The 24,464-nt window shown below is 53.7% G+C and overlaps 12 protein-coding genes across 12 annotated transcripts; 6 read left to right on the plus strand and 6 right to left on the minus strand.

Annotated features, from left to right (window-relative positions):
• Positions 1–1,129: 1,129 nt before the first annotated feature.
• PG997_003761 (uncharacterized protein) lies at positions 1,130–3,122 on the plus strand (the record flags this gene model as incomplete). Its single annotated transcript, XM_066808076.1, has 6 exons — positions 1,130–1,185; positions 1,550–1,758; positions 1,817–1,874; positions 1,942–2,152; positions 2,211–2,332; positions 2,387–3,122. 6 exons carry the CDS (start codon positions 1,130–1,132, stop codon positions 3,120–3,122), a joined length of 1,392 nt encoding a protein of 463 aa, XP_066671694.1.
• An 869-nt stretch (positions 3,123–3,991) lies between these two features.
• On the minus strand, positions 3,992–4,297 carry PG997_003762 (uncharacterized protein; the record flags this gene model as incomplete). Its single annotated transcript, XM_066808077.1, has 1 exon — positions 3,992–4,297. The coding sequence occupies one exon, from the start codon at positions 4,295–4,297 to the stop codon at positions 3,992–3,994; it is 306 nt and encodes a 101-aa protein (XP_066671695.1).
• A 26-nt stretch (positions 4,298–4,323) lies between these two features.
• Positions 4,324–4,531, plus strand: PG997_003763 (uncharacterized protein; the record flags this gene model as incomplete). Its single annotated transcript, XM_066808078.1, is given in 2 exon segments — positions 4,324–4,379; positions 4,390–4,531. The coding sequence occupies 2 exon segments, from the start codon at positions 4,324–4,326 to the stop codon at positions 4,529–4,531; spliced, it is 198 nt and encodes a 65-aa protein (XP_066671696.1).
• Positions 4,532–6,058: 1,527 nt separating this feature from the next.
• Positions 6,059–8,064, plus strand: PG997_003764 (uncharacterized protein; the record flags this gene model as incomplete). Its single annotated transcript, XM_066808079.1, has 5 exons — positions 6,059–6,098; positions 6,160–6,187; positions 6,331–7,098; positions 7,251–7,388; positions 7,446–8,064. 5 exons carry the CDS (start codon positions 6,059–6,061, stop codon positions 8,062–8,064), a joined length of 1,593 nt encoding a protein of 530 aa, XP_066671697.1.
• Positions 8,065–9,322: 1,258 nt separating this feature from the next.
• PG997_003765 (uncharacterized protein) lies at positions 9,323–10,660 on the minus strand (the record flags this gene model as incomplete). Its single annotated transcript, XM_066808080.1, has 3 exons — positions 9,323–9,454; positions 9,655–10,209; positions 10,292–10,660. The coding sequence occupies 3 exons, from the start codon at positions 10,658–10,660 to the stop codon at positions 9,323–9,325; spliced, it is 1,056 nt and encodes a 351-aa protein (XP_066671698.1).
• Positions 10,661–10,673: 13 nt separating this feature from the next.
• Positions 10,674–11,294, minus strand: PG997_003766 (uncharacterized protein; the record flags this gene model as incomplete). Its single annotated transcript, XM_066808081.1, has 3 exons — positions 10,674–10,860; positions 10,925–11,037; positions 11,094–11,294. 3 exons carry the CDS (start codon positions 11,292–11,294, stop codon positions 10,674–10,676), a joined length of 501 nt encoding a protein of 166 aa, XP_066671699.1.
• Positions 11,295–13,394: 2,100 nt separating this feature from the next.
• On the minus strand, positions 13,395–13,965 carry PG997_003767 (uncharacterized protein; the record flags this gene model as incomplete). The annotated part of the gene is made up of 2 exons (XM_066808082.1): positions 13,395–13,852; positions 13,902–13,965. 2 exons carry the CDS (start codon positions 13,963–13,965, stop codon positions 13,395–13,397), a joined length of 522 nt encoding a protein of 173 aa, XP_066671700.1.
• Positions 13,966–16,020: 2,055 nt separating this feature from the next.
• On the plus strand, positions 16,021–16,602 carry PG997_003768 (uncharacterized protein; the record flags this gene model as incomplete). The annotated part of the gene is made up of 1 exon (XM_066808083.1): positions 16,021–16,602. The coding sequence occupies one exon, from the start codon at positions 16,021–16,023 to the stop codon at positions 16,600–16,602; it is 582 nt and encodes a 193-aa protein (XP_066671701.1).
• A 373-nt stretch (positions 16,603–16,975) lies between these two features.
• PG997_003769 (TfdA family taurine catabolism dioxygenase TauD) lies at positions 16,976–18,454 on the minus strand (the record flags this gene model as incomplete). Its single annotated transcript, XM_066808084.1, has 4 exons — positions 16,976–17,138; positions 17,214–17,519; positions 17,604–18,126; positions 18,265–18,454. The coding sequence occupies 4 exons, from the start codon at positions 18,452–18,454 to the stop codon at positions 16,976–16,978; spliced, it is 1,182 nt and encodes a 393-aa protein (XP_066671702.1).
• A 1,129-nt stretch (positions 18,455–19,583) lies between these two features.
• On the plus strand, positions 19,584–20,507 carry PG997_003770 (60S ribosomal protein uL1). The gene is made up of 3 exons (XM_066808085.1): positions 19,584–19,679; positions 19,749–19,948; positions 20,033–20,507. The coding sequence occupies exons 1-3, from the start codon at positions 19,661–19,663 to the stop codon at positions 20,465–20,467; spliced, it is 654 nt and encodes a 217-aa protein (XP_066671703.1). The 5' UTR covers positions 19,584–19,660; the 3' UTR covers positions 20,468–20,507.
• Positions 20,508–22,008: 1,501 nt separating this feature from the next.
• On the plus strand, positions 22,009–22,533 carry PG997_003771 (GroES-like protein; the record flags this gene model as incomplete). Its single annotated transcript, XM_066808086.1, has 1 exon — positions 22,009–22,533. One exon carries the CDS (start codon positions 22,009–22,011, stop codon positions 22,531–22,533), a length of 525 nt encoding a protein of 174 aa, XP_066671704.1.
• Positions 22,534–22,785: 252 nt separating this feature from the next.
• Positions 22,786–24,088, minus strand: PG997_003772 (uncharacterized protein; the record flags this gene model as incomplete). Its single annotated transcript, XM_066808087.1, has 2 exons — positions 22,786–23,482; positions 23,553–24,088. 2 exons carry the CDS (start codon positions 24,086–24,088, stop codon positions 22,786–22,788), a joined length of 1,233 nt encoding a protein of 410 aa, XP_066671705.1.
• Positions 24,089–24,464: the final 376 nt, after the last annotated feature.

A 24,464-nucleotide genomic window follows, 5' to 3' on the forward strand; every position in this document is an offset into this window, starting at 1 on the left:
ACAGATGCGGTCTTTCAGCTTCACATTTCTCCAGACTCAGACTTGGAGTAACCCTTTACGAATCAAAGCATTTGAGTCGGCTGTGAGTGGGAGAAAGCCCCCCCGGAAGCTCGAAACTGTCTGTCGTATGTTGGGAGTCTCCCCGCGATTGAACAATTCTTAGTAACCTTAAAGTATTCAGAGGCTGACTCCCCGAGCGAGTCTTCCCGAGCGAGTCTCTTTTCCCACGTGGATGCACCAAAACGCCCGTCAGATTCCTACCCGCCAAGCCGCCTCCCTTCTGCCCTAAGTCGTGCACTATTTCAGCTGCCAGCGAAAGCGCGGCTAGCGTCAATTCTATTCGGGTGCCTGGAGGGCCAGCAAGCCACCTCGTTTCTAATAATTGTATCATCACAATAACATGGCTGAACCCATTCCGCATCTTGCCTGTCAGCTCTCCATTTATTCCCCGCTGCTCTTGTCTGCTCCCGGGCCTATAATTGGAAAATCACGTAGCCTGGTTTCATCCCCTCTCGCCCGCCTTACCTAGGCGGGAAACCCTCCAAACGTCCTGCACGTTTGTAGGGCTGATTATCAGCATCTTTGTCGTAAAGCCGACCAATCACGCGTCTCCAATCCAGAGCTTGGTGCTCGGCGGTCTCAGTGTCTCTACCGGGGGCTAGAATGGGCAATCTGCAACCCCTGAAGAAGGGCGGCGGGTTCGAGTTGTAATTTACTGCCATGCGGGCTCCCTTCTATAGCGAGTCCCGGGCCATATGGCTCTGGTAATTGGCCACATTATACGCGAGGTACTTTGATGCCAGGGCCCGGATGTTATCTGCGCCCGCCAGTCTGACCTAGGGAAGGAGGCGATGCTTCAATCGTTGATGCGGGAAGGATCACTAGCCTTAGTCGGTCATTCTGGGTTCCATTCCAGGTGCTGCCACACCTGTTCGATGCATCTTATATCATTCCCTGGTCCGTGAGAAATGCGGGTGCCTTGAGGGGGCAATTCGAGATATAATGGAAGCGGGGAGTTCGAAGCGAATGCACCAGCAACCTTATGTAGAAGTTTCCCCCAGTCTCCTAGGCAAAGGCAAACCCATTAGCAAAAGCAAAAGCAAAAGCAATTCCCTATATCTCACTCACCATGTACGACCAGACCACGGCTTTACAGCGGCAAAGGCAGCGCAAGTTTCATAGGAGGTCCCGGAATGGTGAGTAGTGTCTGCAGCCGAACACGTCTGGTACGAGCGCTGACGGGGTCGTGCGTTGCTCGAGGCGCCCGTTGTGGCGGCCGGCATAACGCGCGCACGTATTGTAGGCTGTTTCGTGTGCAAACAGAAGCATATCCGTTGCGACGAAAGAAAACCTCTATGGTAGGTGGTCCAATATATACGGGACTCCAGTCCATCGGAAATTGGTGATGCATCTATAAGTATACGCAAATACGCATACGATGGGTGCAGATCTAGGGCCCGATCCATCGGTGCTCGGTTCCGATGGCATGGCACCCTAAATCTCCATCGACCTGCGCCCTTGACCGACCTTCTTACTAACAGCGGCACAGCACATATTGTCTACGGCACGGTGGTGAATGCGGCTATGCGGAGAATCCGAACTCCACGTCTTCTTGTACCGGAGGCAGCTCCCATGATGGATCGCAAGAACCCGAGGATACGTTGGGCTATCTTGGATTGCACGATGCCACCCCTAAGGACCCTTTCGCCGGCACTGGCATCGACATGCCGTATAAGTCGAGATCTCTATTCCAGCTTTGTGAGTAGCACGCCAGGGAACGCCTGCTCGACTGAAACTAACCACGGGTTGCTGCAAGTCATGAACACTAAATTTTATTATGACACGCCCGTACAAAGAGACCAGAACTCATTCGTGTAAGCACACTTCGAATCAAGGACCAACATCTCCGACTGTACTGACATGCAACTTCAGTGTCCATAGGGCATTCTCACATCCTGGCTTCCTCCATGGAGCCCTGCTCATGACAACCTTGCAGTGGGCTTGGACCACGGGGGACGGAGAACAGTTCAGGATACCTTACTTATATCATAAGCTCCAGGCTATGCGTTTCGTCAAAGAACAGCTAGCGGACCCAGAGATGGCCGTGAACGATGGGACTGTTGCTGCCGTAGCAAGTCTTGCTCTCGTAGAGGTAAATATCACCCGGGCCACGATTTGTTGTGAGTACGGTGCTGACTGACTGTCCGTAGAATTCGTTGGGCACGATCGACGCTGTAGCATCACATCTCCAAGGCCTCGCCAGGATAAAGGAAATACGAGATCGATCTGGAGCGCCACAAACCACGGGGCTTCTCCAGCGCATGATTCTGATGTACGTCTCATACGGAGCGTCACCTGTTGTGTCGGCTTGACTAATACCTCGCAGGGCTGCCCAGTGTGTATCCAGCCGACCAATTTGGGATATCCTTGATATCAGCAGGACCGACTACATCCACCAATCAATGATAATATCGCTACTTCGAGTCGCTCTGCGGCCTATATACAGCATCGCTACGCTGAGTGGCGCAGACGATACTGCTGAGCCTCTGTCTGAAATTCTAGGACGGCGTTCACCTCATCCCGAATCAAACGACAACGGCCCGATCGCACCATTGCGCTCGGTGGACTGTAGCAGGTCCGGCTTCATCGCATGCTACTTCTATCTCTACATCATCCTTCGCGAGGAGCGGGTTGACTCCTTTGTCCTAAACTGGTTCATTGAACAGCTGATCGCCGACGTATGCCGCACCGAGGCGATGATGCAGAAGGGACAGTATTCACAGCCTCTGTGGTTCTGGACTGTCATGTTTGGCGCCTGTGCCGTCTCCGTTGCCCGAGTAGTGTCGAGCTTGGAAAGTGAGCAGATGCAGGCGGTAAAGGATGTGTACATGGGCAAGATTGTTCTGGCAAACCAGGTGCTGGGAATCAAGACATGGGAAGGGGCCAAGTCGGTGCTGAGGCTGTTCGCCTGGCAGAACGACTTCGACGGCGAGGAAGACATCAAGGCCCTCTGGCAGGAAGCGACATGGAGGGCGGACAGGAGTCGGTCGGGCGTATCCTGTGGCGGCGTTAAGGATGTAATGGGCTTTAGCCCGATCGACCCCCAGCTGGTCGGCTGGTGAACAACCAATTGCAAACTCGTAATCATGACCATCAATGTATCATATGATTTCCATCATATACATCATATTGCAGCTCTTCGGGATCCATGGCGCTAAAGCAGTAAGAACATCCCCCCCTCATAGGCAAGCATGAGAATCGGGGATAGATGGATTTGATAGGTGACCCTGTCCACTATGGGTTGTTCCCCTACATAAAAACTCCAGGGCCAGTTGCTCGGCAGCATATGATAGGTATACGGGCAAAGAAGATCTATAAGATGGATACTATGATCTACGGTTCGTCTTCGAATACCCTGACCCGTGGCATGTGGTAGCAAAGTATCGTGAGCGGCTGAAGTTTGTCTTTGGCCCCTCCAGCTCGTTGTCTGGCCGTCTGAATGTGGGTTTACTACAGCATACCTGGGAGATGTTCCAGCCTTTCGGGTTCGTAAATCGTTCGTGAGGGGTAAAACAAACCCACCAGAAAATTCTGCATTGACTGACTACTGTCCCTAGTCGACTTTAACTTTTTCACCGCTCTGGTTCTCATCTCGTGGTGAAATTTTGATGGACACTGGGACAAGGCAGTGTCGATGACAGACGCGGGCTTTGGCTGGTGGTTGCGGATTCCGCTGGCGTCGGGAGCGAGCCTTGGCCTGTCCTTGCCTGCCTTGGCCTTGGAAACAAAGGTCTGACCGCGACGAGTCTGCGCTTGCCGACGCTTGCGTCCTGGCTTCTCCACTTGGCACCACCCACTTCCTGGGATTACTACACCTGCACGCATCTCGCTTCGTTTCCAGAAGCAATTAATTTTGCTTCACCGCGCGCGCCGCAACGCAACGCAACGCAACGCAACGCAAGCAGCAGGGCAGCGTGGCTCGACGCCGAACCTACCGGTCCAGGCCGCCCGGCTTCAGCGAGGGATAAAACATATCTATCACATTGCCAACGCTCGTGAGGGATGCCATCGCGTCTGCTGCGCTGTCAACGAGCAAAGGGATGGACGGATGGGTGAATGATGTGATGGAGGGGGTGGTGTTTTCAGTCTTCTTCCGTGCCTTCCTGGCCTGTCGGTGCCAGTGCGTTGTCGCTGCATCGCCCATCTGCAGCCGCTCGTCCTCTGTCACATTGCGAGCGCGGTGCTCCGAGCTTGATAGGCTAGGGGCCTCGTCGCCCAGCTCCACCCCAGCCCTCATGAGACCCTCCTCACCTCTCGCCAACCATGGCCGGCGGCCAGTCGGACGCAACGTCTGACAAGTCGCGCCATGCGAGCCTATCGTAAGTGCAGCACCGAGGGCCAGCGCAGAGCTCTAAAGCATGCGCCCAGTGTGACGGCCAAATTGAAGACCACACGATGGGCCAATGGTGAGGAGAAGGAGCCTTGGCGGGTGTTGGTCGACAAGCAGCGGTCTGCCGTCGTCAGCGAATGAGTCCATCGCGACCAGGGAAATAAAGCGGGGTTCTCATCACCTCAAACAAGGACAGGCCCCCGGTTTCTGCCCAGCCCATGAATTTCGTGTGCCATATAACCCGCCCGATGCCCAGTTACCTGATGAATGCCCAACTTCCCTCCTTCTCACCACAATTTTCCCACTTCTTCTTTCAGCCTGAAGATCATTTCTGCCCGAGCCGACCCAACTCACCGTCTCCCGTCTTATCAACTCCCAACTGTCGCCACTTCTTCTAGAATTACACAACAGCTTCCCACAACCTACACTCCAGCCATCTCACCTCACCACTTGAGTGTATCTTCCCAGGATCGTCACTGTGCGACGCATAGTCAACACCAGCTCTGCTACCCAAGGATCACGGCCTCTCTCGTCAGAGAGAGCCCTTTCTACTGCATCCCACAAGGATTCCAGTCTCGAGGAACATACCACAGGACTGTTGCCAGGCCCTCAAATGACTGCCACTGTTATTTCTCACCAGGAGAGAATGCCCAGTTACGGCTCATCTCTAGACATGGACTCTGTCCACACTCCCGCGAGGTATATTGCAATGCTTTCTATTCATTACCGGGGTTGGCTATGATATGTTTTACCACAAAGTCATGTTGCGCGAACAGTCATGTATTTTCTTTTTCTCTTCAATCGACCACCAGCAAGCGCTTGGTTTCAACCGAGGACTGTTCAAACCCAGAGGACATTACTACTACAATTGCCCGGAAAGGATACCATGGAAGCCACACAAAGGATCGCCCCGGATCAGGACCGTATTAGTCCCTGGAATCATCAATACCTGAGTTAAGATAAGCCTTCGTCTTCTCAGCGGATCAAAAACAGAAAATCAAAACACGGGAGACCTCGTCGTCTCTACGGTGAGTATCGCCCACGACAGTTTTTATGTGACAAGAATTTTAGAAGCTTGACGTTTCCATGGATTTTCTTTCTGTATGGACCCAAAAGGACAAGGACAAAACTTTCTGGACTGCGACCCGTGGGAACTTTCTACATCTGGATGGCGATTGCCAAATACTCTTCGAACCAGGACTTGTGACCGGATTCATTTTCAATCAGGACTCCTAGCTGCCTAGAGGTCATCGCGTTTCTTCACACAACCGACAATGTTTCAGGCCTTTGTTTTTGCCCACCAGAGAGGGCATTTTTCGAACTACCAAGAACCGGAGAACCAACAGGATTCCATTAGGATTACGACTGACCTGACCTGCCTTGGACCGTTTTCTGGATGCACTCTTTGACTCAAGCCCGGCACATACGTCGCCCTGACGTGGATCAACTGGTACCACCTGGATGAGTTTTCGATACCTGACGCTGCCGACATTTACTCTTGCAACAAACTTCCCATGACTGGACACAATCGACTTCATTTCGGCCATTGCGTATGCTTCTTGCTTTGCTTCCTGTTTTTCTCTTTCCACACGGGACACTACACCCACGGATATATTTGCCGGACTACGGATTCATTTTTTCTTCTTCTCTTCCGTTCATGCTTTCGAAATGGAGCAGCCTGCTCCCACATGGAATATTCTCGAGGACTGTCCGTTATGGACCAAGGCATCGTTGGTGATACCAATCATCAGCGATGCCACATATAACAGCTTGGTTTGTGCAACATGGCCCTCATTCGTCCGTAGAAGTGTACCTACTAACCGCCATGTCAATACAGGAACAAAGTTGGACCAGCTGCTGATCTTTCTTTTGTATTATGTTTGGCGTATACAGTTCTGCCATGGGTAGTGGTAAACAGCACACACTAACCAACCCTCTAGTGACTACAGCACATTCTCCCATGGAAACTTTGCCAGCGGACCTTTTCTTTATTCTCAAACAGTACCATCAGACCTGAACGGTTCAGTATGGGACACGACAACAGCAGAAGGCACACAGAACTTCCACGGAGATGCCGAGGACTTCCCTTTCTCTTTCGGCCACATTACTCCCAGAGGAAATGGACAGGATCACATTGATGTCGTGGATGACATCTCAAGTAAATGGATTGCCGCAGAGGAAGCCCCCGCGGTTGTTTCGGAGCCCATGCGTCGCATCAGCTCGCGCAGCTCTGCCGGCAGCCACAGCCACAAGCACAGGACGCTGAAGGCTGCTTCACAACAGAAGAACCGCCCGACTATCCTGTCTGGCGTGTCACATGGATCACACATGTCAAGCTATGACATTTCAGGTAACGGGCACATGGAAACATACCTGCTTGATTCCGATGCCCACTCAGTGTCCTCTCAGATGTACTATCCTTCTCTGCCTATGGGCGTTGGGATGACCAGTGATGGATTGCCCTATTCCCCGGAGGTGATTGCCACAGGAATGCCTCAGCAACACATGGACCCTACACACATGCAATTGGACTTCGAGGCGAGCTTGGGTAACTCTCCCTCTGCTTCGTGGGCGTCGTCATTCAGCCCTGGCGAGGAGTCGCGAATGTCATCTCCTGCAATCCCCGAGGACTCATGGACCAATGCACCCCTTGGCACATCGCCGCATGCTGGCACATCTTCACCTGTCATGGATGGACAATCCCCAAGGTATGTTATGAAATGGATGCATCAAGCAATAGGTGGTTTTCTAACACTTTCGGACACCAGCCTTCACCGTGGACTTATTGGCTCCGAGGATTCCTATGGAACTGACCTCATGGACAATTCCTTCTTGCCCCCTCATTCACTCGTCGTTCCAGTGGCGACGGTGAGTCTTCTGCCCGGGACCACCCCCTATACAAGAATGCCATGCCCAAAGCCGACGGACTTTTCCACTGCCCCTGGGAGGGCAACTCCTCCTGCAACCACAAGGCCGAGAAGCTCAAGTGCAACTACGAGTAAGTTCTCCCTGGCTTCGTTTCTTTTTGGTTTCGCCTCTTTAACCCATATTTTAGCAAATTCGTGGACTCCCACCTGAAGCCGTACCGATGCAAGGTTGACTCGTGCGAGAACGCCCGCTTCTCTTCTACTGCCTGCCTTCTTCGACATGAGCGTGAGGCCCACGCCATGCATGGCCACGGAGACAAGCCCTACCTCTGCACCTATGAAGGATGTGACCGTGCTGTTCCTGGCTGCGGATTCCCTCGCAACTGGAACCTGAGGGACCACATGAGACGGGTTCACAACGATAACGGTCAATCCCTGAGCTCTGGTGCCCCATCTTCTGTCTCTGGTCGAGGATCAACATCCCACTCAACTAAGAGCCGAAAGCGTAAGAGCAAGGATTCCACCGAGCTGTCAAGCCACGGCCGGAAGCCCGTCTCCAAGACTTCCGCCGCTGATGATGCCGCCGCTGCCGCCCGAGCAGCTGAGCAGCCTCTGATTGAGCAATGGTATGAGCACCGCTCTGCCCTCCAGGAGTACCTGCAGCGTTACGATAACCCAGTTGCCTTTGAGTTGCTGGACCAAACTGGCGAGGCTGGAGAGCACTTCAGTTCCATGGAGAAGATCTCTCGCAAGCTGAAGAAGTCTCGCGAGTCCCACCGACGCGCATACCACCACCACTCTGGTTAAATGAAGAACGTAAGTAGACAATCATCTTCCTACTATTTTGAAACAAACTAACACTCAGTTGCAGCAGCTTAGATATCAAAGTTTTTCATTTAACGACACTCATGGGTTTGCAAGTGCACATTTCCCTCTGAATTCATTCTTGAGCCTTACGACCCTTCCGCATGCTCTATAGCGCGTAAGCCACAGTGGAAAGGCCAATGTTGCCGCCCAGACTAGGATACGCCGACTGGAATAGAATCCATGGAATTAGGCCATCTGCCAGGATTGCCCGAGCCAAGGAACGGATTTTCCCCAGGATCTGATGAGCCTGAAAGGCATGCCAAGGACGTGGACACCAGCGCTCACGAAAGCTGGTGTCAGTTGGGGTAGATTGAGCGAGACACCCTCGCGAGGAAGAGCCGTGTACCGGAACACCACACCCGTGGTTTGGAGGAGATTAGCCAAGCTGAACGAGCTTGAGGCTCGCTGCTGGCACCTGTGCTCGAGTTGCGATGCTGTTTTGAGGTTGTTGGAGAGGAGCGTACCAGTCGTTTTCTCCTGCCTGTTATCTCAGATTGCAATTGTTTTTGGATTTTTTTATTATACACTTGATTTGGATTATGAGACTCCGTCATCGCTACTGTCGACGCTCTTTTATCACTTGAGGAAGAAACGGGGAACAGCTCTCCAAATGGGAGAAAGAAAACATGAAGAGAAAAAGAAATGCGGCAATAGAAAAGAATATCTGAAGAAAAAAAGAAAAAGAAAAAATCGATTTCACCAAACGTATCCTTATTTGGCCGACTTACTCTCGGCTCGCAAAACTACAGCCTCGACACCGCCCGTCTCCTTTGTATACTATTATGAGATATCCTCTGCCTTATTACGTCGATCCCACGGCAAGGACCACACAGTACACAACATCCGCTCAACTTTAGTATCACGATATTTAACCCCACACTTTACTGTTTCTGAACACTCTGTTCCCCGATTTGCATCGTTTCACCATTATGATATACAAGGTATACCTTGTTTGATGTCATCATTCATTATACGCTTTGAGAATTCTAGCAGGATGGCCCCCTTACATTTTCCAGACAATCCCCAACCCTTCCCTCCATGCGAAACTCCCCCTTGAGATACAAGTAGGCCTGGCCAAGATAAACAGGCAAAGAGAAGGACAAAACAAGTCGCCACGAAAAGAGTATATAAACTAAAATTTGGGGAAAGGGAAGAGAACCCATGCCGTTTTGTGGCTCGCCTATCCACGGACAATGGCTCAGATGGGCGGAACGTGTGGTGGCTGCTGCGGCTCCTCGTCCCCCTTAAACATTATCAACACCGTGGTCCGGTCATCGCGCGGCCCCGAACTAAGACGCGTCTCCTCTCCACTGTAGCGGACGCCGTCCCGCTGTTGAGACGGTGTGTCTGGCATCGCGGAATTCTGGGGGCGTTGGCCGCCGTTGTGGTGTATGGACCATCATAATCGGTTCGCCGGAGCGTGAGAGGGGCAGGCATGACGGCTTCTTTCGTCGGATCATACCCAACTGTGCCTGTGCCTCTGGTGGAATGACCCAGATGCCTATCGGAGAGTGCCCGACTGCGTCGAACACTGGGCAGGGGCTTGTTGACGTCCACAGGCGTCTTTGGTTCGTCTCCAAGGCTTGGCCGCTGGGCATTATTGTCTTGAAGGGATGCGCCGCGCTTATGCCCGATCGCCGCCGGCCGCGGTCGAATAGGTGTTGCTGAAGAAAAAGGTGAAGAAAGGGGGTTTTGGAGAGACGCGCTGCGGTTGTGCACAAATGTCGAGAGCGGCTGGACTGTGGAGGATGAAGGAGTGTCCTGGAGAGATGTGCTGCGCTTGTGCTGCTGCTTGTTGTTGCTGCTGTTGAATGTTGGGCGGAGGTGTAGCTCATTCTCGGGCTCGACCCTGACTTCCTGAAGGGATGCACCGCGCGTATGTTGCTTGATGAAAGCAGGGAGTAGCCGGGCGGGCAATGGCGACGACTTGTCGTCATACGACCATCGCGAAGTGGAACCCTGAGGCTCGGGTTCATCTTTGATGACCCATGCAGTCTGTCTGTGTGAACGTCGTCGAGTGGTTTCGATTACGACGGGCAAATAGTAGGCAAAGAAGGGCTTGATGGCTGGGATGGATGCGCAGATCTTCAACGGGGTAAGTTCAAGGTCAGTACTATGTTTTCCTAGGAGACCCACGGGCCACGTTTGAGTTCCCAGGGCTACTCACAATTCCTAGGCCGAGCTCGACTGTGCTCGCGATCCAATTTGCCCACGAGTTCCAAGTCCGGTCGAAGTTGGGGTCGTTGACTGTGATTGCGGTAAAGTAGACTCGGACGATACCCGCGATGCTAGCCAAGAAGCCGGCGCTGAAAGAGCGAGGACGATGAGTCGCTGCTTCCACGGGAGCTTCAGGCCCAGCACCGTCCGGATCGGCAAAAACACCAATATGAAGTCGCTTATCGTGTTGATGATGCCAGCGGCCTCCAGGTGTGTTGCCTCGTCTATACAATTCTGGCGACCTGCCGACGGTGTCCAGTAGTCTGATATCGGCCTTCAGTGGGGTTAGTACTCTGATGGAACGACGTACACCAGACATGCAGACTTTGAACCTACCTGCATTGAAACATTTCTACGATGACGAAAATGAAAGCGTTTAGGCTGATCAAGGCGGACAGTCCCAAGATGACATTGTTCATTTTCTTGTCCGCCGAGGCGGTGGTCAGCTTGTACAGCATGGCCAGCATGGACAGCTTCGTCAGACTGGTCGCTGCGTCAAAGAGTATCAACGTCGCGAGACTGGTCAAGGTCAGTAAACGTACCCACAGGGTTGCCGGTTATGCCCGTAGAACGCGGTGCGTACCTGGTCTTGAGCGATGCGGCGGTGTCCCCAGGAGGAACATCCCACACATGCCTTCCCCATCCCAGCTTCCGCTCACCAACGATGCCGATGATTGTGAAAGCCAATGCAGGGACCTAGGGACCAGAAGTCAGCAAGCTGCACTCGAACATGTATGGTAAGTCTTTCGTACATAGGCGCAGACGATGAGGATATCGTCAAGGCCGAATCCCTTGGAGATCCACCGGCGAGTATACAGGCGCAGCAGCAGTACGATGGTGACGAGTGCTACAAAGGTGCTGCCGATGCCGACACCGGCAGGCCCTTGTGACTCTGGGTTGGCATAGTTGGGTTTGGGCCAGCTTGCGATGACGGAGGGAGGAGGTATGATCATGCTGAGCAAGCAGTGTCGGCTTCAGGTGGGTGAGAGCCCCATAGAGCAGCAGCCAGAGTAAACTTCTCTATGTGCCAGACAGATGACAAGCTGCAGGTGGCCGCATGAAAGAGGGTATGAAGCTTGCAGCTGACGGGGGGCTCTAGGTAAGTATTGGATGGGCAGATAGGTAGATATTGGATCAGATTGATGGCGAGTGAGTTGGCGAGCTGAAGAGATGGGCAAGCTTGACTCGTAGATCGGCAAGAAGTGGCGATACCAAAACACGGTAGATCGTCAGTCGGGCAGAAGCTGCCATATAAGTATATCACAGTCATGGTTATAGTCCGTCGCCTACCGTGGGCCGGCAGGCGGCTCACAGGTTTCAAAACAATCTGATGTAGTCATTGCTGCAACACCGGTAGTGCTCTGTGTAACGGACTAGGTGCGCAGGTAGGGATCGGTGCTCTGGCCGGAGACGGGTAATCGTGTGGCTGTGGAGGATACGGCGAGCCCAGAACGCAGCCTGGCAGCCCAGAAAGCGATATGGCGAGAATGATGTTTTCCCATCGGTGTTGGGTGTGTGATCCTGATCCTGATCCTGGCTGGTTGCGATTGGCTACTGGGCAATGACATATCCCTGCAGCCAACCCAGGCAGGCCATGGCGGGACACGGCGGGGCATGTTTCAACCTCCTCCAGGCATTGACTTTGGGGCCACGCAAACCACGCTAGGAGCCAGCAACAACATTGAAGTGTCAGAATAGCCTCTTATCAGCCTGCTCCTACCTAGGTACATGTACCTAAGCACAGCGTGCGGTGATGCCACTCGAAATACAAATAAGTCTCTCTTCACCCTTTTTTCCAACATCCGTGCGCCGCCACGGCTGATGGCCCAATAGGCAGAAAGAGGTAAGGCATGGAAGGCCAGCGCCAATAGCGCCCGTCCCTGCCTGGGGATTGATTCTCGTGCCATGATCCATTTCGCTTCTTCTTTTTCTACTTCTTTCTCTTGCTTGGCATTGGTTGCCCTACCCCAGGACTGCTCTCCCAACGATCAGCGACGACACCCGGCATCGGTTGAAACTACACAATCTACATGGTGTTCGGAGCCGGGGTGGGTAGCAGAGAAACACACAACAGGCGGGTAGTGACGACGGTCTCGAACCACTGCCGGGCGAGTTCGCACGGCACCGACAATCGAACAATCCTGTCAGGTGAGCTGACGTCTGAGTGTCCTTGGGGTAGCATGCAGGTAGCGAGGTAGGATTCGCCCCGGACGTCATAGTCATAGCACCTCCGTTTTTATCATCATCTTGGATTGATCTACAGCCAGGATCTCGCTCTGTCATATCCTGGCCTGTGCTGTGTGCCGGCGTGCAATGAATCGTCACAAACCGAGGGGTCACGTCCAGCTGCAACTGCAGGTTCCGAGCCGTGAAACAAAAGGTTGCATCCGGGAAACTGAGGAGAGTGCCAACACAAGTGGACAGTGGACTGGAGATCACCTTGCCATGCCATGGTCGCTACGACTGGCGAATTCTCCATCGGTCGTCGCCAGGCTGCCAGGCTGCCAGGCCTCTTGGTCTCTTTGCCATCCGCCTCCCGCGCTCCCCACTCGAGCACCCCGGCTGCAGGTGGCGCCGCCAAAAGCCGAGAACAAAGGGCCACGATATGACATTGAATGGGTCCAGTCGTCCGTAATCGCCCCTCGTACCCCCATCTGGTCCGGGGAGATATCCGGGAGGGAGCCTTACAACCCACTCCGCTATCACGATCCTGTCGTATGGGTGGCGCCTTCTTAGCATTGAGCTTCATACGGCCAAGCTGCTTAGCTTCATATACTCGCTTTCTTGGCCGAGACAGCCCCAGTGGGCATCAATGAATTGGAGCAGATGCAGACATCTTGATGAGTGTCACACAAGTCTGATTTCGATGAAACTATTATAGCCCTCTCTGCCTCCGCCCCCGAGGCGGACACTCTGATTATTCACATTTTCGGGTAATGTATTCCCAGCAGTCATGTTAGCCTACGCCCTATCAACAAATCCCCTTACCCTTTCATATGAAACTGGCCACGAGAGGATCCGTCTTGTTAAGGAACCCCATGCTGCATACACCACTACCCCCACAAACGAAAAGAATACCCCCTCTCCCAGGTGAGATCGTAGTTGATCCACCCGCTATCGCCTGTATGCACGACATCCGATCCCGTGTCTTTGTCATGATAGGTGTGGCTGATCTCCACGCTAAAATTTCGCATCGAGTCGAACTTGCTGAACCAGAACTTGAACTCTTCGTTCTGGCAAGTCGCCGGCTTGGGCGCGTCCGGCTTAGGCACTTCGGGCGGCCGCTCGCCGCTCCATGCACATGGACCGTACTCGACATTGCATTGGGTATCGTCGTTGGTGGCGGCGTCGGTCACATTGACTTTTCGGTGCCGATGTACCACGGTCAGCTCATGGATCTTGGGAGCAGAGGGGAAGGGGGAAGGACAGGGGTCCTCGTCAAAGGGCTTTCTCACAACTAAGTCGGCAATATGGGGAATTGCCGGCGCCTGGTCGTCCACTTGGCGAGAAGCTGTAGACGAGAGGGATGAGGAATGCTTGTCTCGCTTCTGCAACCCCACTGGCCCTGGGGACGGACAAGGCCAAGCAGGACGCTGCGAGCGCCAATACTAGCGGGAGAAGCATATTTTCTTTGCTGAAGGGATTCAAAGTAATCGTGACGATCTTGCGATTCGTTGGCTGTGTTGACTGTGAATCGAATGCGTCGCTTCCAGGGCGATATAAGACAGGATTGCCCTCTGACTTATACTCGGGCAGTTATAGCCATGATCTGCAGTCTCTAGTAAGCAGGGCTTACTAGGCTAGGTACTACTTCTTGCCTACGAGTATTTCTGCAGCACTGCTCAGACTGCAGGGAGCTATCACAGCTGCATGCTGATCGAGGGGTTGGTTCACGGATGGCGGCTCGTTCCAGTGGTGGCTTATTTTTGGCTAATACAGATGGCCCACAACACCACATACAGCCGCGTCTCTAGCATATGCATCTCGATATTTGATCTCAAAATAGCATCGTGCATTTGCTCTATCAACGTAGCAGCTCTCGAGATGCACCTCACCCTGCGCCTGGCCCGAATCTATGTAACGTTCATCTCGTACGTCGTTCGCTCCTTTTCTCCAGGTCGGTGTGAGATGTGGCGCACTCCTAGGCAGAGGACTTTTCGTAAAGGGCTTGCTCGTAAAGATTACGACAGGAGATCGAGTGAGCTATGAGGGGTGACCCCGCGAAGAAAAGCCATTATCGTATGTCGTATAGTAAGCATCTATAAAACTTGGCACATCTCGTTACATACTTGAATCTTTACAGCCAAGACTGGCGTAGATGAAAAGGTTACGTAGCATACGCCGTACTATCCTTGCATGCCATTCAAGTACGTGCAGCAGACCGCCAGAAGACTGCAACTACTGCATGCATGCGCAGTCAGACCTCTTCAGGCCGAGGCTTGATGTTGCTCCTTTCTCTCTGGCTCTCTATCTGACCAAAAGTTCCATCAACAAGCTAAGTAGGAATCAGGAGGGGTAGATGAAAAGCAAAAAGAAAAGAAAAAAGAAGCAAAAAAGATATTTGGGGTCTTGCCGGGGATCGAACTGGGTATTTGTTAGTCGTCATTCAGATGGGGTCGTATGATATTTTTGTCACTTACCCCGGGACCTCTCGCATGATGCTCAGGATGTGCCCTAAGCGAGAATTATACCACTAAACCACAAGACCATAAGACCCAAGTGCCTTGAGATAACACGTGTTTAATTTGGTTCTTCAATTGGGATGGGGACAAGCGAGTTTTCCTGTAGTCTCTCTCAAGTGGTCTCTTCGAAGTGGGTAAAGATGAAGAAGCCTCGTCTCCCAGATACTCGGTTGGGTACGACGATGATTGAAGCTTGACAGCAACGATGGTGCCGGAGACGACCCTATACTGTGTATACCGGCAGCACATATGGGTCTATGGGTATGAAAAGTAAAATGATCAAGAACTCCTTAGACGGAGATAAGTATCAACGGACCCGGTCCGTTCTGCTAGTTCTCATATATAGAGATCAAGTACATAGGTATGCACTTAGTGAGCCAGTAACACCAATGTATGTTGTTTTCATTAATTAAGACGGCATATGGACGTGGTGAAGCAACAGCTGAATAGGTGTCGTGCTATCCTATTACACAATGTTCATCCGGTGTTAGTCGAACCTTCCTCCTCATAGCGGCAACGATCTACAACTTCCTCGCCCTTGCCGCCCTTTTAACATCTTTAGCGGTAGTGGGAAACCGCTGAGGATCCAGCCATCGACTACACCCGATGCACTTGAGTCTTCACGATGATGGTATTCTGTTCAGTGGTCGCGATGCAAGCTCCTCTTCTGGGTATTATCGAAACCAACCATCTCCGGGTCGCAGAGCAGCTGTGATGTCAAAAAGCCGGGATGAGGGGATCAACAATCAACATCGCCATCGGTCCCACAAATCCAAAAGCAAATCACTGCACAGACCTCAGGCTTTGAGTGCTTCATGAGGAGCAGGGGAGTGTGTCTTTTCTCATATAATGTTGGCTATTATTCATTCCCCTCATATCAATCCCATTCCAATAAGTCGTACGATACCTTTTTACGAGCAGTATATATATAACAGTTACACAGGCCCTCAGCATTCTGGTCGAAAGCCTTCTCCATTTCATCACACCAGCCTCGAAAATGTCGTCATCGTCGGGTAACGTCGCCTCCACCAAGCCCATCACCCACCCCACCCCGGCCGAGGCCTTTGAGCTAGGGAGCAACTACGCCGCCCTGCTCCGCGCCCTCTACGGCAACCCGGCCTACTGCTTCGACGGCCGAGATGATGAAGCCCGCCGCCGACACGCACCCGGGCCTGTTCTTCGTCACCGACTTCGTCGAGAAGACGTACATCAAGCACGTGCTCCCCTTCCTGCCCCGGGCGCCACCCGCCGCTGCCGCGCCCTCGCCAACCCCTGGGCCTACGCCGACCCCTCGTACGCCTTCACCTGGGAGTACGACCCGGAGAGCCAGACCATGTGGTACAAGAAGGGCGGCGACGACGACGAGAACGAGGAGGAGGTCCCCTTCCCCAAGCTGCCCGAGAAGCAGGCCAGGGAGATGATCAGCGACGCCTGGACCCGCGGCTTCATGGCCCAGAAGATCATCCTCGAGAACGCGACGGACCCCAAGGCCCGCGCCCTCGCTGGCGGCGAGGTCTTCGACTTTGGTCCCGAGGCGCGCGAGATCGTCCGGAAGGTCGGCATCCCCGAGGATTCGTAGGCGGTTCGGTTGCTGCTGTTGGCCACGGGACCCTCCCTCTATCAGATTGGTCATCGGATTGATTTCGCAGGGAGCTGAATCCAACGAGGTTTCGTATAGGGTTTAATGAAGGACGTTTATTCACTTAAGAGCGAGGTGGCCCTCTAGGTCACGTAATGTACTCAGCCAACGTTCACTCATCCTGCAAATCACCCTTGGCTCAATTACGAGAAGTATCAGATAGACAAAAATGGTACATATATAACAAGCTAAATTTGCAATGTGCTTGGCACGGCTTGCTCCTAATTCACAAAGACTTTGCTGCCACTGGGAGTTTTCTCTTCCTGGAGTGAAAGAATATTGGGACCATGAGCCCAATCTAGCGGGGGTCTCTTTATCGCCCCTTATTACCGGCACTGCGGATATAGGGCTCGAGGGGAAAGATCTGGCTCTCTGGAGTAATGCCATCATACAGCTGCGCCCACCGGGGCCTCAATACCTCCGGGGTCTCCCACGCATTTTCCGGGTCGCGCAGCCAGAGCCGGAGAAGGTGGCGCCTGAATATGTTAGCGCAACGTATTACACTTGTGAAAAGGGGGTGGGGGTTCGTGGCGGGAATTACTACTACTCACTTCTTCTCGGGGCTATCGGTGAAAGCATCGCGGGCATGGAACACGGCCAGGTTGTTTACATACTGCATATCGCCCTTCTGGAAATCCGTGTTGACGCAGAACTTGTCCCCGAGGAAGTGCAGCGTATCCAGCGCCTCGGCCTGCGCCTCGCTGATGGGCGGGATATCGGGGCTGCGCGGCAGGGCCCCGAACCCGACAAAGTAACGGCGGGCGTACTGGAGGGCGATGCGCTCGGGACGGGAGTCCGTCGCTTCCGAGTAGAACATCAACGGTCTCTCCGTCCACTGCTTATCTGCCTTTTCGAAACTGAGGGGCGCACGTGCACGTTGTTAGAAACGGTTCATCGAAAGGGGAAGAGCGAAAAGAAAAAGGGGTCGAGCAAGAACCAACACTTCGTAATCCCAGTTCTTGCACAGCACATGAATCAGGTCGGGCCGAGTGCGCGCAATCTCGTTGTAGACGCGCCACGTGCTGGCCAGCTTGCTGGCGCCGCCCGACGCCGCCGTCTCGAGCGCGAACAGCGAGACGATGTCGCCCGAATCCGTGTGGAAGACCTGCCTGTCCGTCGTGTAGGCCGGGCTGCCGATGGCGCCCCCGGCGGCGATCTTGTCGCCCCGGAGGTCCTTGATGTGCGTCAGCACGACGTCGGCGGGCTGGCCGACGAACTTGTGGTCCTGGCGGCCGCGCTGCGCCGCGATGTGCGACGACACCCCGGCGTAGATGATGGCGTTCTCCTCGCGCGAGTAGTCGTCGACGCGCAGGCCCCGCAGCACGAAGAAGCCGTGGCCGGTGTGCAGCTCCCGGGACAGGCGCCGGAGCTCGGCGTGGAGGGCCGGGAGGGGAAGGTCTCGGGCGCGAGGTGGCCCAATGACAAACCCAGGGCTAAATCGTGACTTGTTAGTTGAAAATGCACCTATCTCATTTCATGTGTCGTAAAGGTTAAGTCAAACATTTGAAGTGCCGGACGGCCCGGTCGATCTCCGCCAGTTTGTCCTCGTTCAGCACGTAAGTCCAGTTATACGTCTCGGCTAGCTTGTCCCCCTCCCCATACGAGGTCTCCCGAGAGCTGGCTGGGGAAGCCCTCGAGGGACCGCCGTGGGAAGAGTCTCGGAAGCCAGGCGCCGTGCTGCCCGTGCTTGCCATTTCTGGTGATCTGGTGCATACGCGATGTCTGGCTGACCGGGTGGAGCAGGTGCGGCCGGCGTGGTATCAGTCACGGTGGTGGTGGTCGTGGTGGACATGGCGATCAATGAGACAGACAAGCAGCTACTTCGCTTCTGTTTTATTTTACTGTACGAATGTCGTGTACTCGAGGTTTGTGACGATGAACTCTCGGGCTTTCGAGTTGTGGTTTGTGTTATACATGGGAGATAGGAGATGAGCAATTGCCGTCTCCAATGGCGTCATTCCCGATCCCTCCTTCAGAACCCCCTCCTAATGCACGTTGTCCGTCCACAGAGACGCCGGCTGGGAATATCTACCAGTCTTTAGTAACCTAGTATTGAGGCATACATAACATAAATCGTCCATTGAACCTAAATTGGCAGTAGCACTTGCATACGGGGGTAGACACCAAATCCGTTTCCTCATAACGATGCTCCTTATTACATGAGGTATCACCGGACCGCTTGGCGGAAGCGACTCTAAGTATCAACAGGAATGGGAACAGTCCCCCCATAAAATGACAAGTTGCGACTGGTCCATCAACTGGGTTGTAATAAGGCATTTCGGTACGGGGGTTTCCAGTTTCAAACTGTTGCGGGGTGGTCTGTCGGAACAGAAACATATCGCCGGGGCTTCAACGGTGGGCCATGCCGCCTGGAGCGATACCTCGGGAGGCTTCCGGACGCTATGAGATGGTGACAAGCCTTGACATATTCCAAATGGTTGCCGAGTGCATGGAAACTGCTACCAATCGTACATTAAATATCGCAATGTAACCCGTGGATTTGCACTAACACGGTGGCATGCTGTGTTCAGCGGGTAAGAAATAGGATAACCAGATCCGTACGGTGCACCGTTTGGCGGATGATACTCTCTTCCAACAAGCATGCTGCAGCCTTGCTAGGAAACTTCCAGTATCTCGCGGCAGACAGATTAGGTATGTTTTGGATCAACATCTAACAAGAGAAGCAGTCGCCTTTGGTACATCCATGTCTGGAGCGCTGGCGGTTCAAGATCTGGTTTGGCCATCGCCCCGCTATCTATCAGTTCAGTCAGCAAGCAGTGGCAATCGTAAAGGCACCTAAGCCACATAGCCCGCCAGACCGTGGCTCGTGAAGCTCCACTCCCGCCCACAAGCGCCACCCGAAATTATTGCTAGAACTTAACAAATCCCAAAAAGTTCGACTGGATTTCCCCTCCAAAATTTGTTAATCCACAACCATCAACCATCGCGAACGCAGTATTCCTCACCATTAGATTGAATCTACTGGAAGACTGTCAAGATGTCGAAGATCACAGTCGGTAAGCAGCCATTGACTCCGTAAAGCGAACACTACGGTATCAGTTTTCTAACATGACTGTCGCTTCCAGCCGGAGTGCGTACGCACGTTCAGGAGCTCCTTGATTACTCCAACAATGAGAAGAAGCGCAACTTCTTGGAGACCGTCGAGCTCCAGATCGGTCTCAAGAACTACGATCCCCAGCGTGATAAGCGTTTCTCTGGCACCGTCAAGCTGCCCAGCGTTCCCCGCCCCAACATGGCCATCTGCATTCTCGGTGACCAGCACGATGTAAGCAAACCCGAGCCGGACACAACCCGATGATCACCGAAAGAAAAGAAAAACGTGGAGACTGACCGTGGACGCAATGAATAGATCGATCGTGCCAAGCACGGTGGTGTCGACGCCATGTCCGCCGATGACTTGAAGAAGCTCAACAAGAACAAGAAGCTCATCAAGAAGCTTGCCCGCAAGTACGATGCCTTCATCGCCTCCGAGGCCTTGATCAAGCAGATCCCCCGTCTCTTGGGTCCCGGTCTGTCCAAGGCTGGCAAGTTCCCCACTCCCGTCTCGCACGCCGATGACCTGAGCGGCAAGATCACCGAGGTCAAGTCCACCGTCAAGTTCCAGCTGAAGAAGGTTCTCTGCATGGGTGTCGCCGTCGGCAACGTCGGCATGGAGACCGAGGAGCTCATCTCCAACATCATGTTGGCCATCAACTACCTCGTCTCTCTGCTGAAGAAGGGCTGGCAGAACGTTGGAAGCCTGGTCATCAAGGCTTCCATGTCTCCTCCCCGCCGCCTGTACTAAGCATGTCACTGGGTCGTAGGAGGAAGTAGTGTATTGCCATATTCAAGACGCTGATAATGAACAGCACGTCTATCGGATCGGATTCGGTTCTAGATAAGATAGACAGCCAATGACAACACGAACCTTGCCAAACAAATATCTGCCAGTTTCTTGAAAATATTTATATTATGATCATCTGCATTCTGTGTATTGTCCGATAGCATGCTTCTAGCAAGGCGCTTGCAAGGAAACTCAGTACTTTGCGCCCGGCGTAGATAGCACATCAGTCGTGGCAGTTTAAGGGCAGCACGCAAGGTGGAAAGTGCAGAATTTGCAGCTTTCCGTATTGAAGGAAGTTCACGCATGGAAATTTTCGCAGATGCTGCAAATCTTGCTACGGCAAAAAGTCGAAGGCAATTTTCACCATTTCCACGGGCGTTAATTTTGTAGCACGTAGCATGGCAATCTGCGACGGAGGTACGTATGTACGCGATACCAAGATAATTGTCCTGTACATGGACCAGATCGGGCATTGCGATGGAACTCGGCGAAACGCACACGCACGTACTACGCGACCGGAGATTGCGGACGGAGGCATTTCATGATCGACGGCGATTACAGCCGCGATCTCGCCCAGATCTCACCTATTGACATTGAATCGTGATCTATATATTGAAATGTCGCAGACACCCACAGTCGCGAACCAGGAAGAGCTGGAGTCGGCGGCTGATTAGGAAGAGCGTCTCCTTTACTTGATGAGGCCGGGAACGGAAGGAAAATTATAGAGAATAGAATCAACCCTCAGCAAGCCGCATTAGCGGAGCCTCAAATGAAAAATTAAATTAATTACATGACGGTAATTAGTCTAACCTCCACTGATGATAAAGAAGGAAAGGAAAAGAGAAGTTAGAGAAGAGGGAGGGAAGGCGAGTATTTATTCTCCTCCAGAGGCGGCTGGGTGGGGCTCCCGCCATCAGCCGCCAGTGCCCTGCAGCTGCGGTGGGCGACAGGCTGTGGCATTTTTAGTGGCTGGGTCAGCGTCAACAAACATGCCTAAGTATGTACATAAGTAAGCTGCCTCAGGGTAGAAAGAAGTCAGGTCGGGGCAACTCTGGCAGGTCATGATCACCTATGCATCATGGCAGGGTGGTATTTTATTGTCTGTTGATGGCAGGCAGCAGAACATGGAATGCCCCAATTCGGGATCTTGGACTGCACCATTGCATCACACCTAAGGATCTGCAATAACCAACTTACACACCACCAGGCAGCAGTGCTACTAAGTAGGATGAAACAGACGCATCTATAAAGCTCTGAGCATCTAGGTTGGTAAAAACACAATGACAGTATATCATATTCGGCCATAAAATCGTCACCACTGCATATTTGACTGTTCCTAGATACCACATACCTCGCAATGTCAGGCCTCCTCTTCATCACCGCACCTAGCGCAGACGCAAAAGCCATGAACCGGGCCCTCGTACACCTGCGCACGTTTCCTTACCCTCCGAGACTCAAGCTTGTCCTATCAGACGGTCCCGAAGACCTCAAGGCACTGGCCCATGGCAAAAGGGCCTGGTGAGTCTCCCGTCACCGACCCCGACCTTCGCCCGCCCATCTCGAATGCGTGGGCCGGCGCGAGTCTCTCAGCCATCGAGACGTTCGCCGAGGCGGTTTGGAACCCAGGAAGCGCGAACGCAATCATGCCGGACCTGTATCTCGTGGTCGACGAAGAAGGGCTCGCGGGCAAAAACTGCATCGTGGCGCAGCGCATCTGCAGCTTCGAGGAAAATCCTTCGGGAGGGTGCGAGACTCACTTGGCTGGCGTTCATGACTATAACCGCGTGCGCGTACCTTGGGACGGTGCTGGGACCGTGTTTGTTAACCTGTCAATTGCGAACCTGGGATTTGAGGATTTTGTCGAATACGACTTTGACAAGGACGTCAACGTCTACGTGAATGCACCTACTGCCGATGGACAGGGCCGCTGGTGGACCGCCAATGAAAACCCGTCTATCCAAACGGCTGAAGATAAGCAAAAGGAGGCGGAGTTGTTGGCACGGCTAGAAAAAGAGGGTTTGGTTTGAAATGGTGATAGAGTCGACGCACGCATGATCCGACAGTTCTTGGGTTTCATAGCCGCTTAGCGTTTGATGGCAATATCCACCCCTTGCCCGTGTTGAGCCCGTAAAGTTGTGTCTATCGATTGTATAGGTATCTTCCTTTGAATCCCTCCAAGGCGTCTCATCCATCCAAATCGTGCGCAGGGTGCCAAGCATCGAAATCTACCTCCCTCACAAGCGGGCAACGCCAGTCTAGTCTAAGGCAAACCCGTTGTCTCACATCTTGGATACCGCGGCAAGGTATCCGCCACAGACTGCATCAATCAACCGGTTCGCAATGGCCGTTTGGGGAGGCAGTCTCAGACCTCCCTCCTTGTAAGTGGAGGGCGCCGGTCCGCCCAAGTCGCTGACGCCCGTCGTCAGAGCGTCCCTGACCTCCTCCATGGTGAACCACTTGGCGTCTTCCAGCTCCGGGTCGTTACCCAAGTCGATCGTCTCGCCGTCGGGCGTGGCCTGCGCAATGGCGCCAATCATCAGGTTGGCCGGATACGGCCACGGCTGCGAGCTGTGGAGGACCACGCGCCCGGCCGTCACGCCGCTCTCCTCCCACACCTCGCGGCGGACCGCCTCCTCGATCGACTCGCCGGGCTCCAGGAAGCCGGCCAGGGTGCTGTACCAGTCGGGCGGGAACCGCTTGTTGCGCCCGAGCAGGAGCTTGGTGCCGTCGGCGGAGACGACGGCCACGATGATGGTCGGGTCGGTCCTCGGGAAGCAGAGGTTCGAGACGCCGTGCCGCGTCGGGCAGTCGCCTCGCTCCTTGGGAGGACTCCCTCGGGAACCCCCGCATAGTCCGTCGGAGGGCACCTTCGCTTGTGCCCGCTGTTCACGGAGAGTGTGCGCCCGCCGCAGCCGGCGCAGAATGGGTTCCGCGCGTTCCAGTCCAGTAGAGATTTGGCTTGTGCGTAAATGGAGGCTATGAGGAAATGTCAGCTTTCCTGCCCTATCATCTTCTCTCGCAGTCCCTCGCCCTCCCCTCTGCTCACTCACCTTCTGGTGCGGTCAATGACATCATCCTGGCAGCCTTGGAGAAGTCCAGTCCCTTGGCCTTGACCGCCTCGATGACACTGTCCGCCCTGTCGGCGAGGCCTTCCTTCGGGGTCACATCAATAGCGAAGTACGGGGCGCCCTTGAAATCCTTATACTCAAAGCCCGTCGTCTTCTTCTCATCCAGACCCAGGAACAGGATGACGGGCGAGATGACGTTCGAGTTGAAGCTCTTGACCCATTCCTCCTCGGTTTGCCGGAAGGGGTCGGGCCCGGTCAGGGGCTCGACGTCGGCCTTGGTGACGAAGCCGAGGTTGGCCGCGTCCTTTATCGTGGGGGACAGGTTGTTCATGAGCAGGAACGAGGCCGTGGGGTGGGAGAAGGCCGACGCCAAGAAGGCGTGCTCGGCCCGCAGGAACGAGACCCTGTTCAAGGGGCTGCCCGAGAAGTAGTTGGCCGTCTCGCGGCCGAACTTTCGCGACAACATCGAGTCGTCGGCGGCAAGGTTCGGCAGGTCCGGGGTCGGTGCTGTCATCGTGTTATCTCACCGATGACGTCTTTGAAGGCAGACGGAAACAGCGACAAAAAATACAGCAAAAACTCTTTTAGTCTAAGGCGAGGATATGTGCAAAGGAGACAGAAACGGCAACGAGTAAGGTTTCCTGTTATTCTAAGCAACGAAGACAGGTTCTGCTATGGAGGTAGTTGTGAATACTATGGACGTCGCCCATTTCTAAGAGGACTAGATTGGGACGGCACTGCAGAGGTGGACCATCACGATAACTCCGAAGGGTCCCAAAATCGGGGGTCTCGGTATTGGGATGGATCTCTCCTCTCTTACCCGTGATGACAAATCGACTATGCACTTGGGTAGATCAATGGGACATGACTTGCCGAGGCACCAGATCGCA

This window comes from Apiospora hydei, assembly GCF_038363865.1.
Source record: "Apiospora hydei strain CBS 114990 chromosome Unknown utg000004l_segment0_segment0, whole genome shotgun sequence".
In the NCBI taxonomy this organism is placed as follows: domain Eukaryota; kingdom Fungi; phylum Ascomycota; class Sordariomycetes; order Amphisphaeriales; family Apiosporaceae; genus Apiospora; species Apiospora hydei.

Excerpts from the sequence above, each read along its gene's own strand:
- PG997_003770 (XM_066808085.1), top strand. Across the intron at positions 19,949-20,032 it reads TTCTCGGTGACCAGCACGAT|ATCGATCGTGCCAAGCACGG; the intron begins GTAAGCAAACCC and ends CGCAATGAATAG.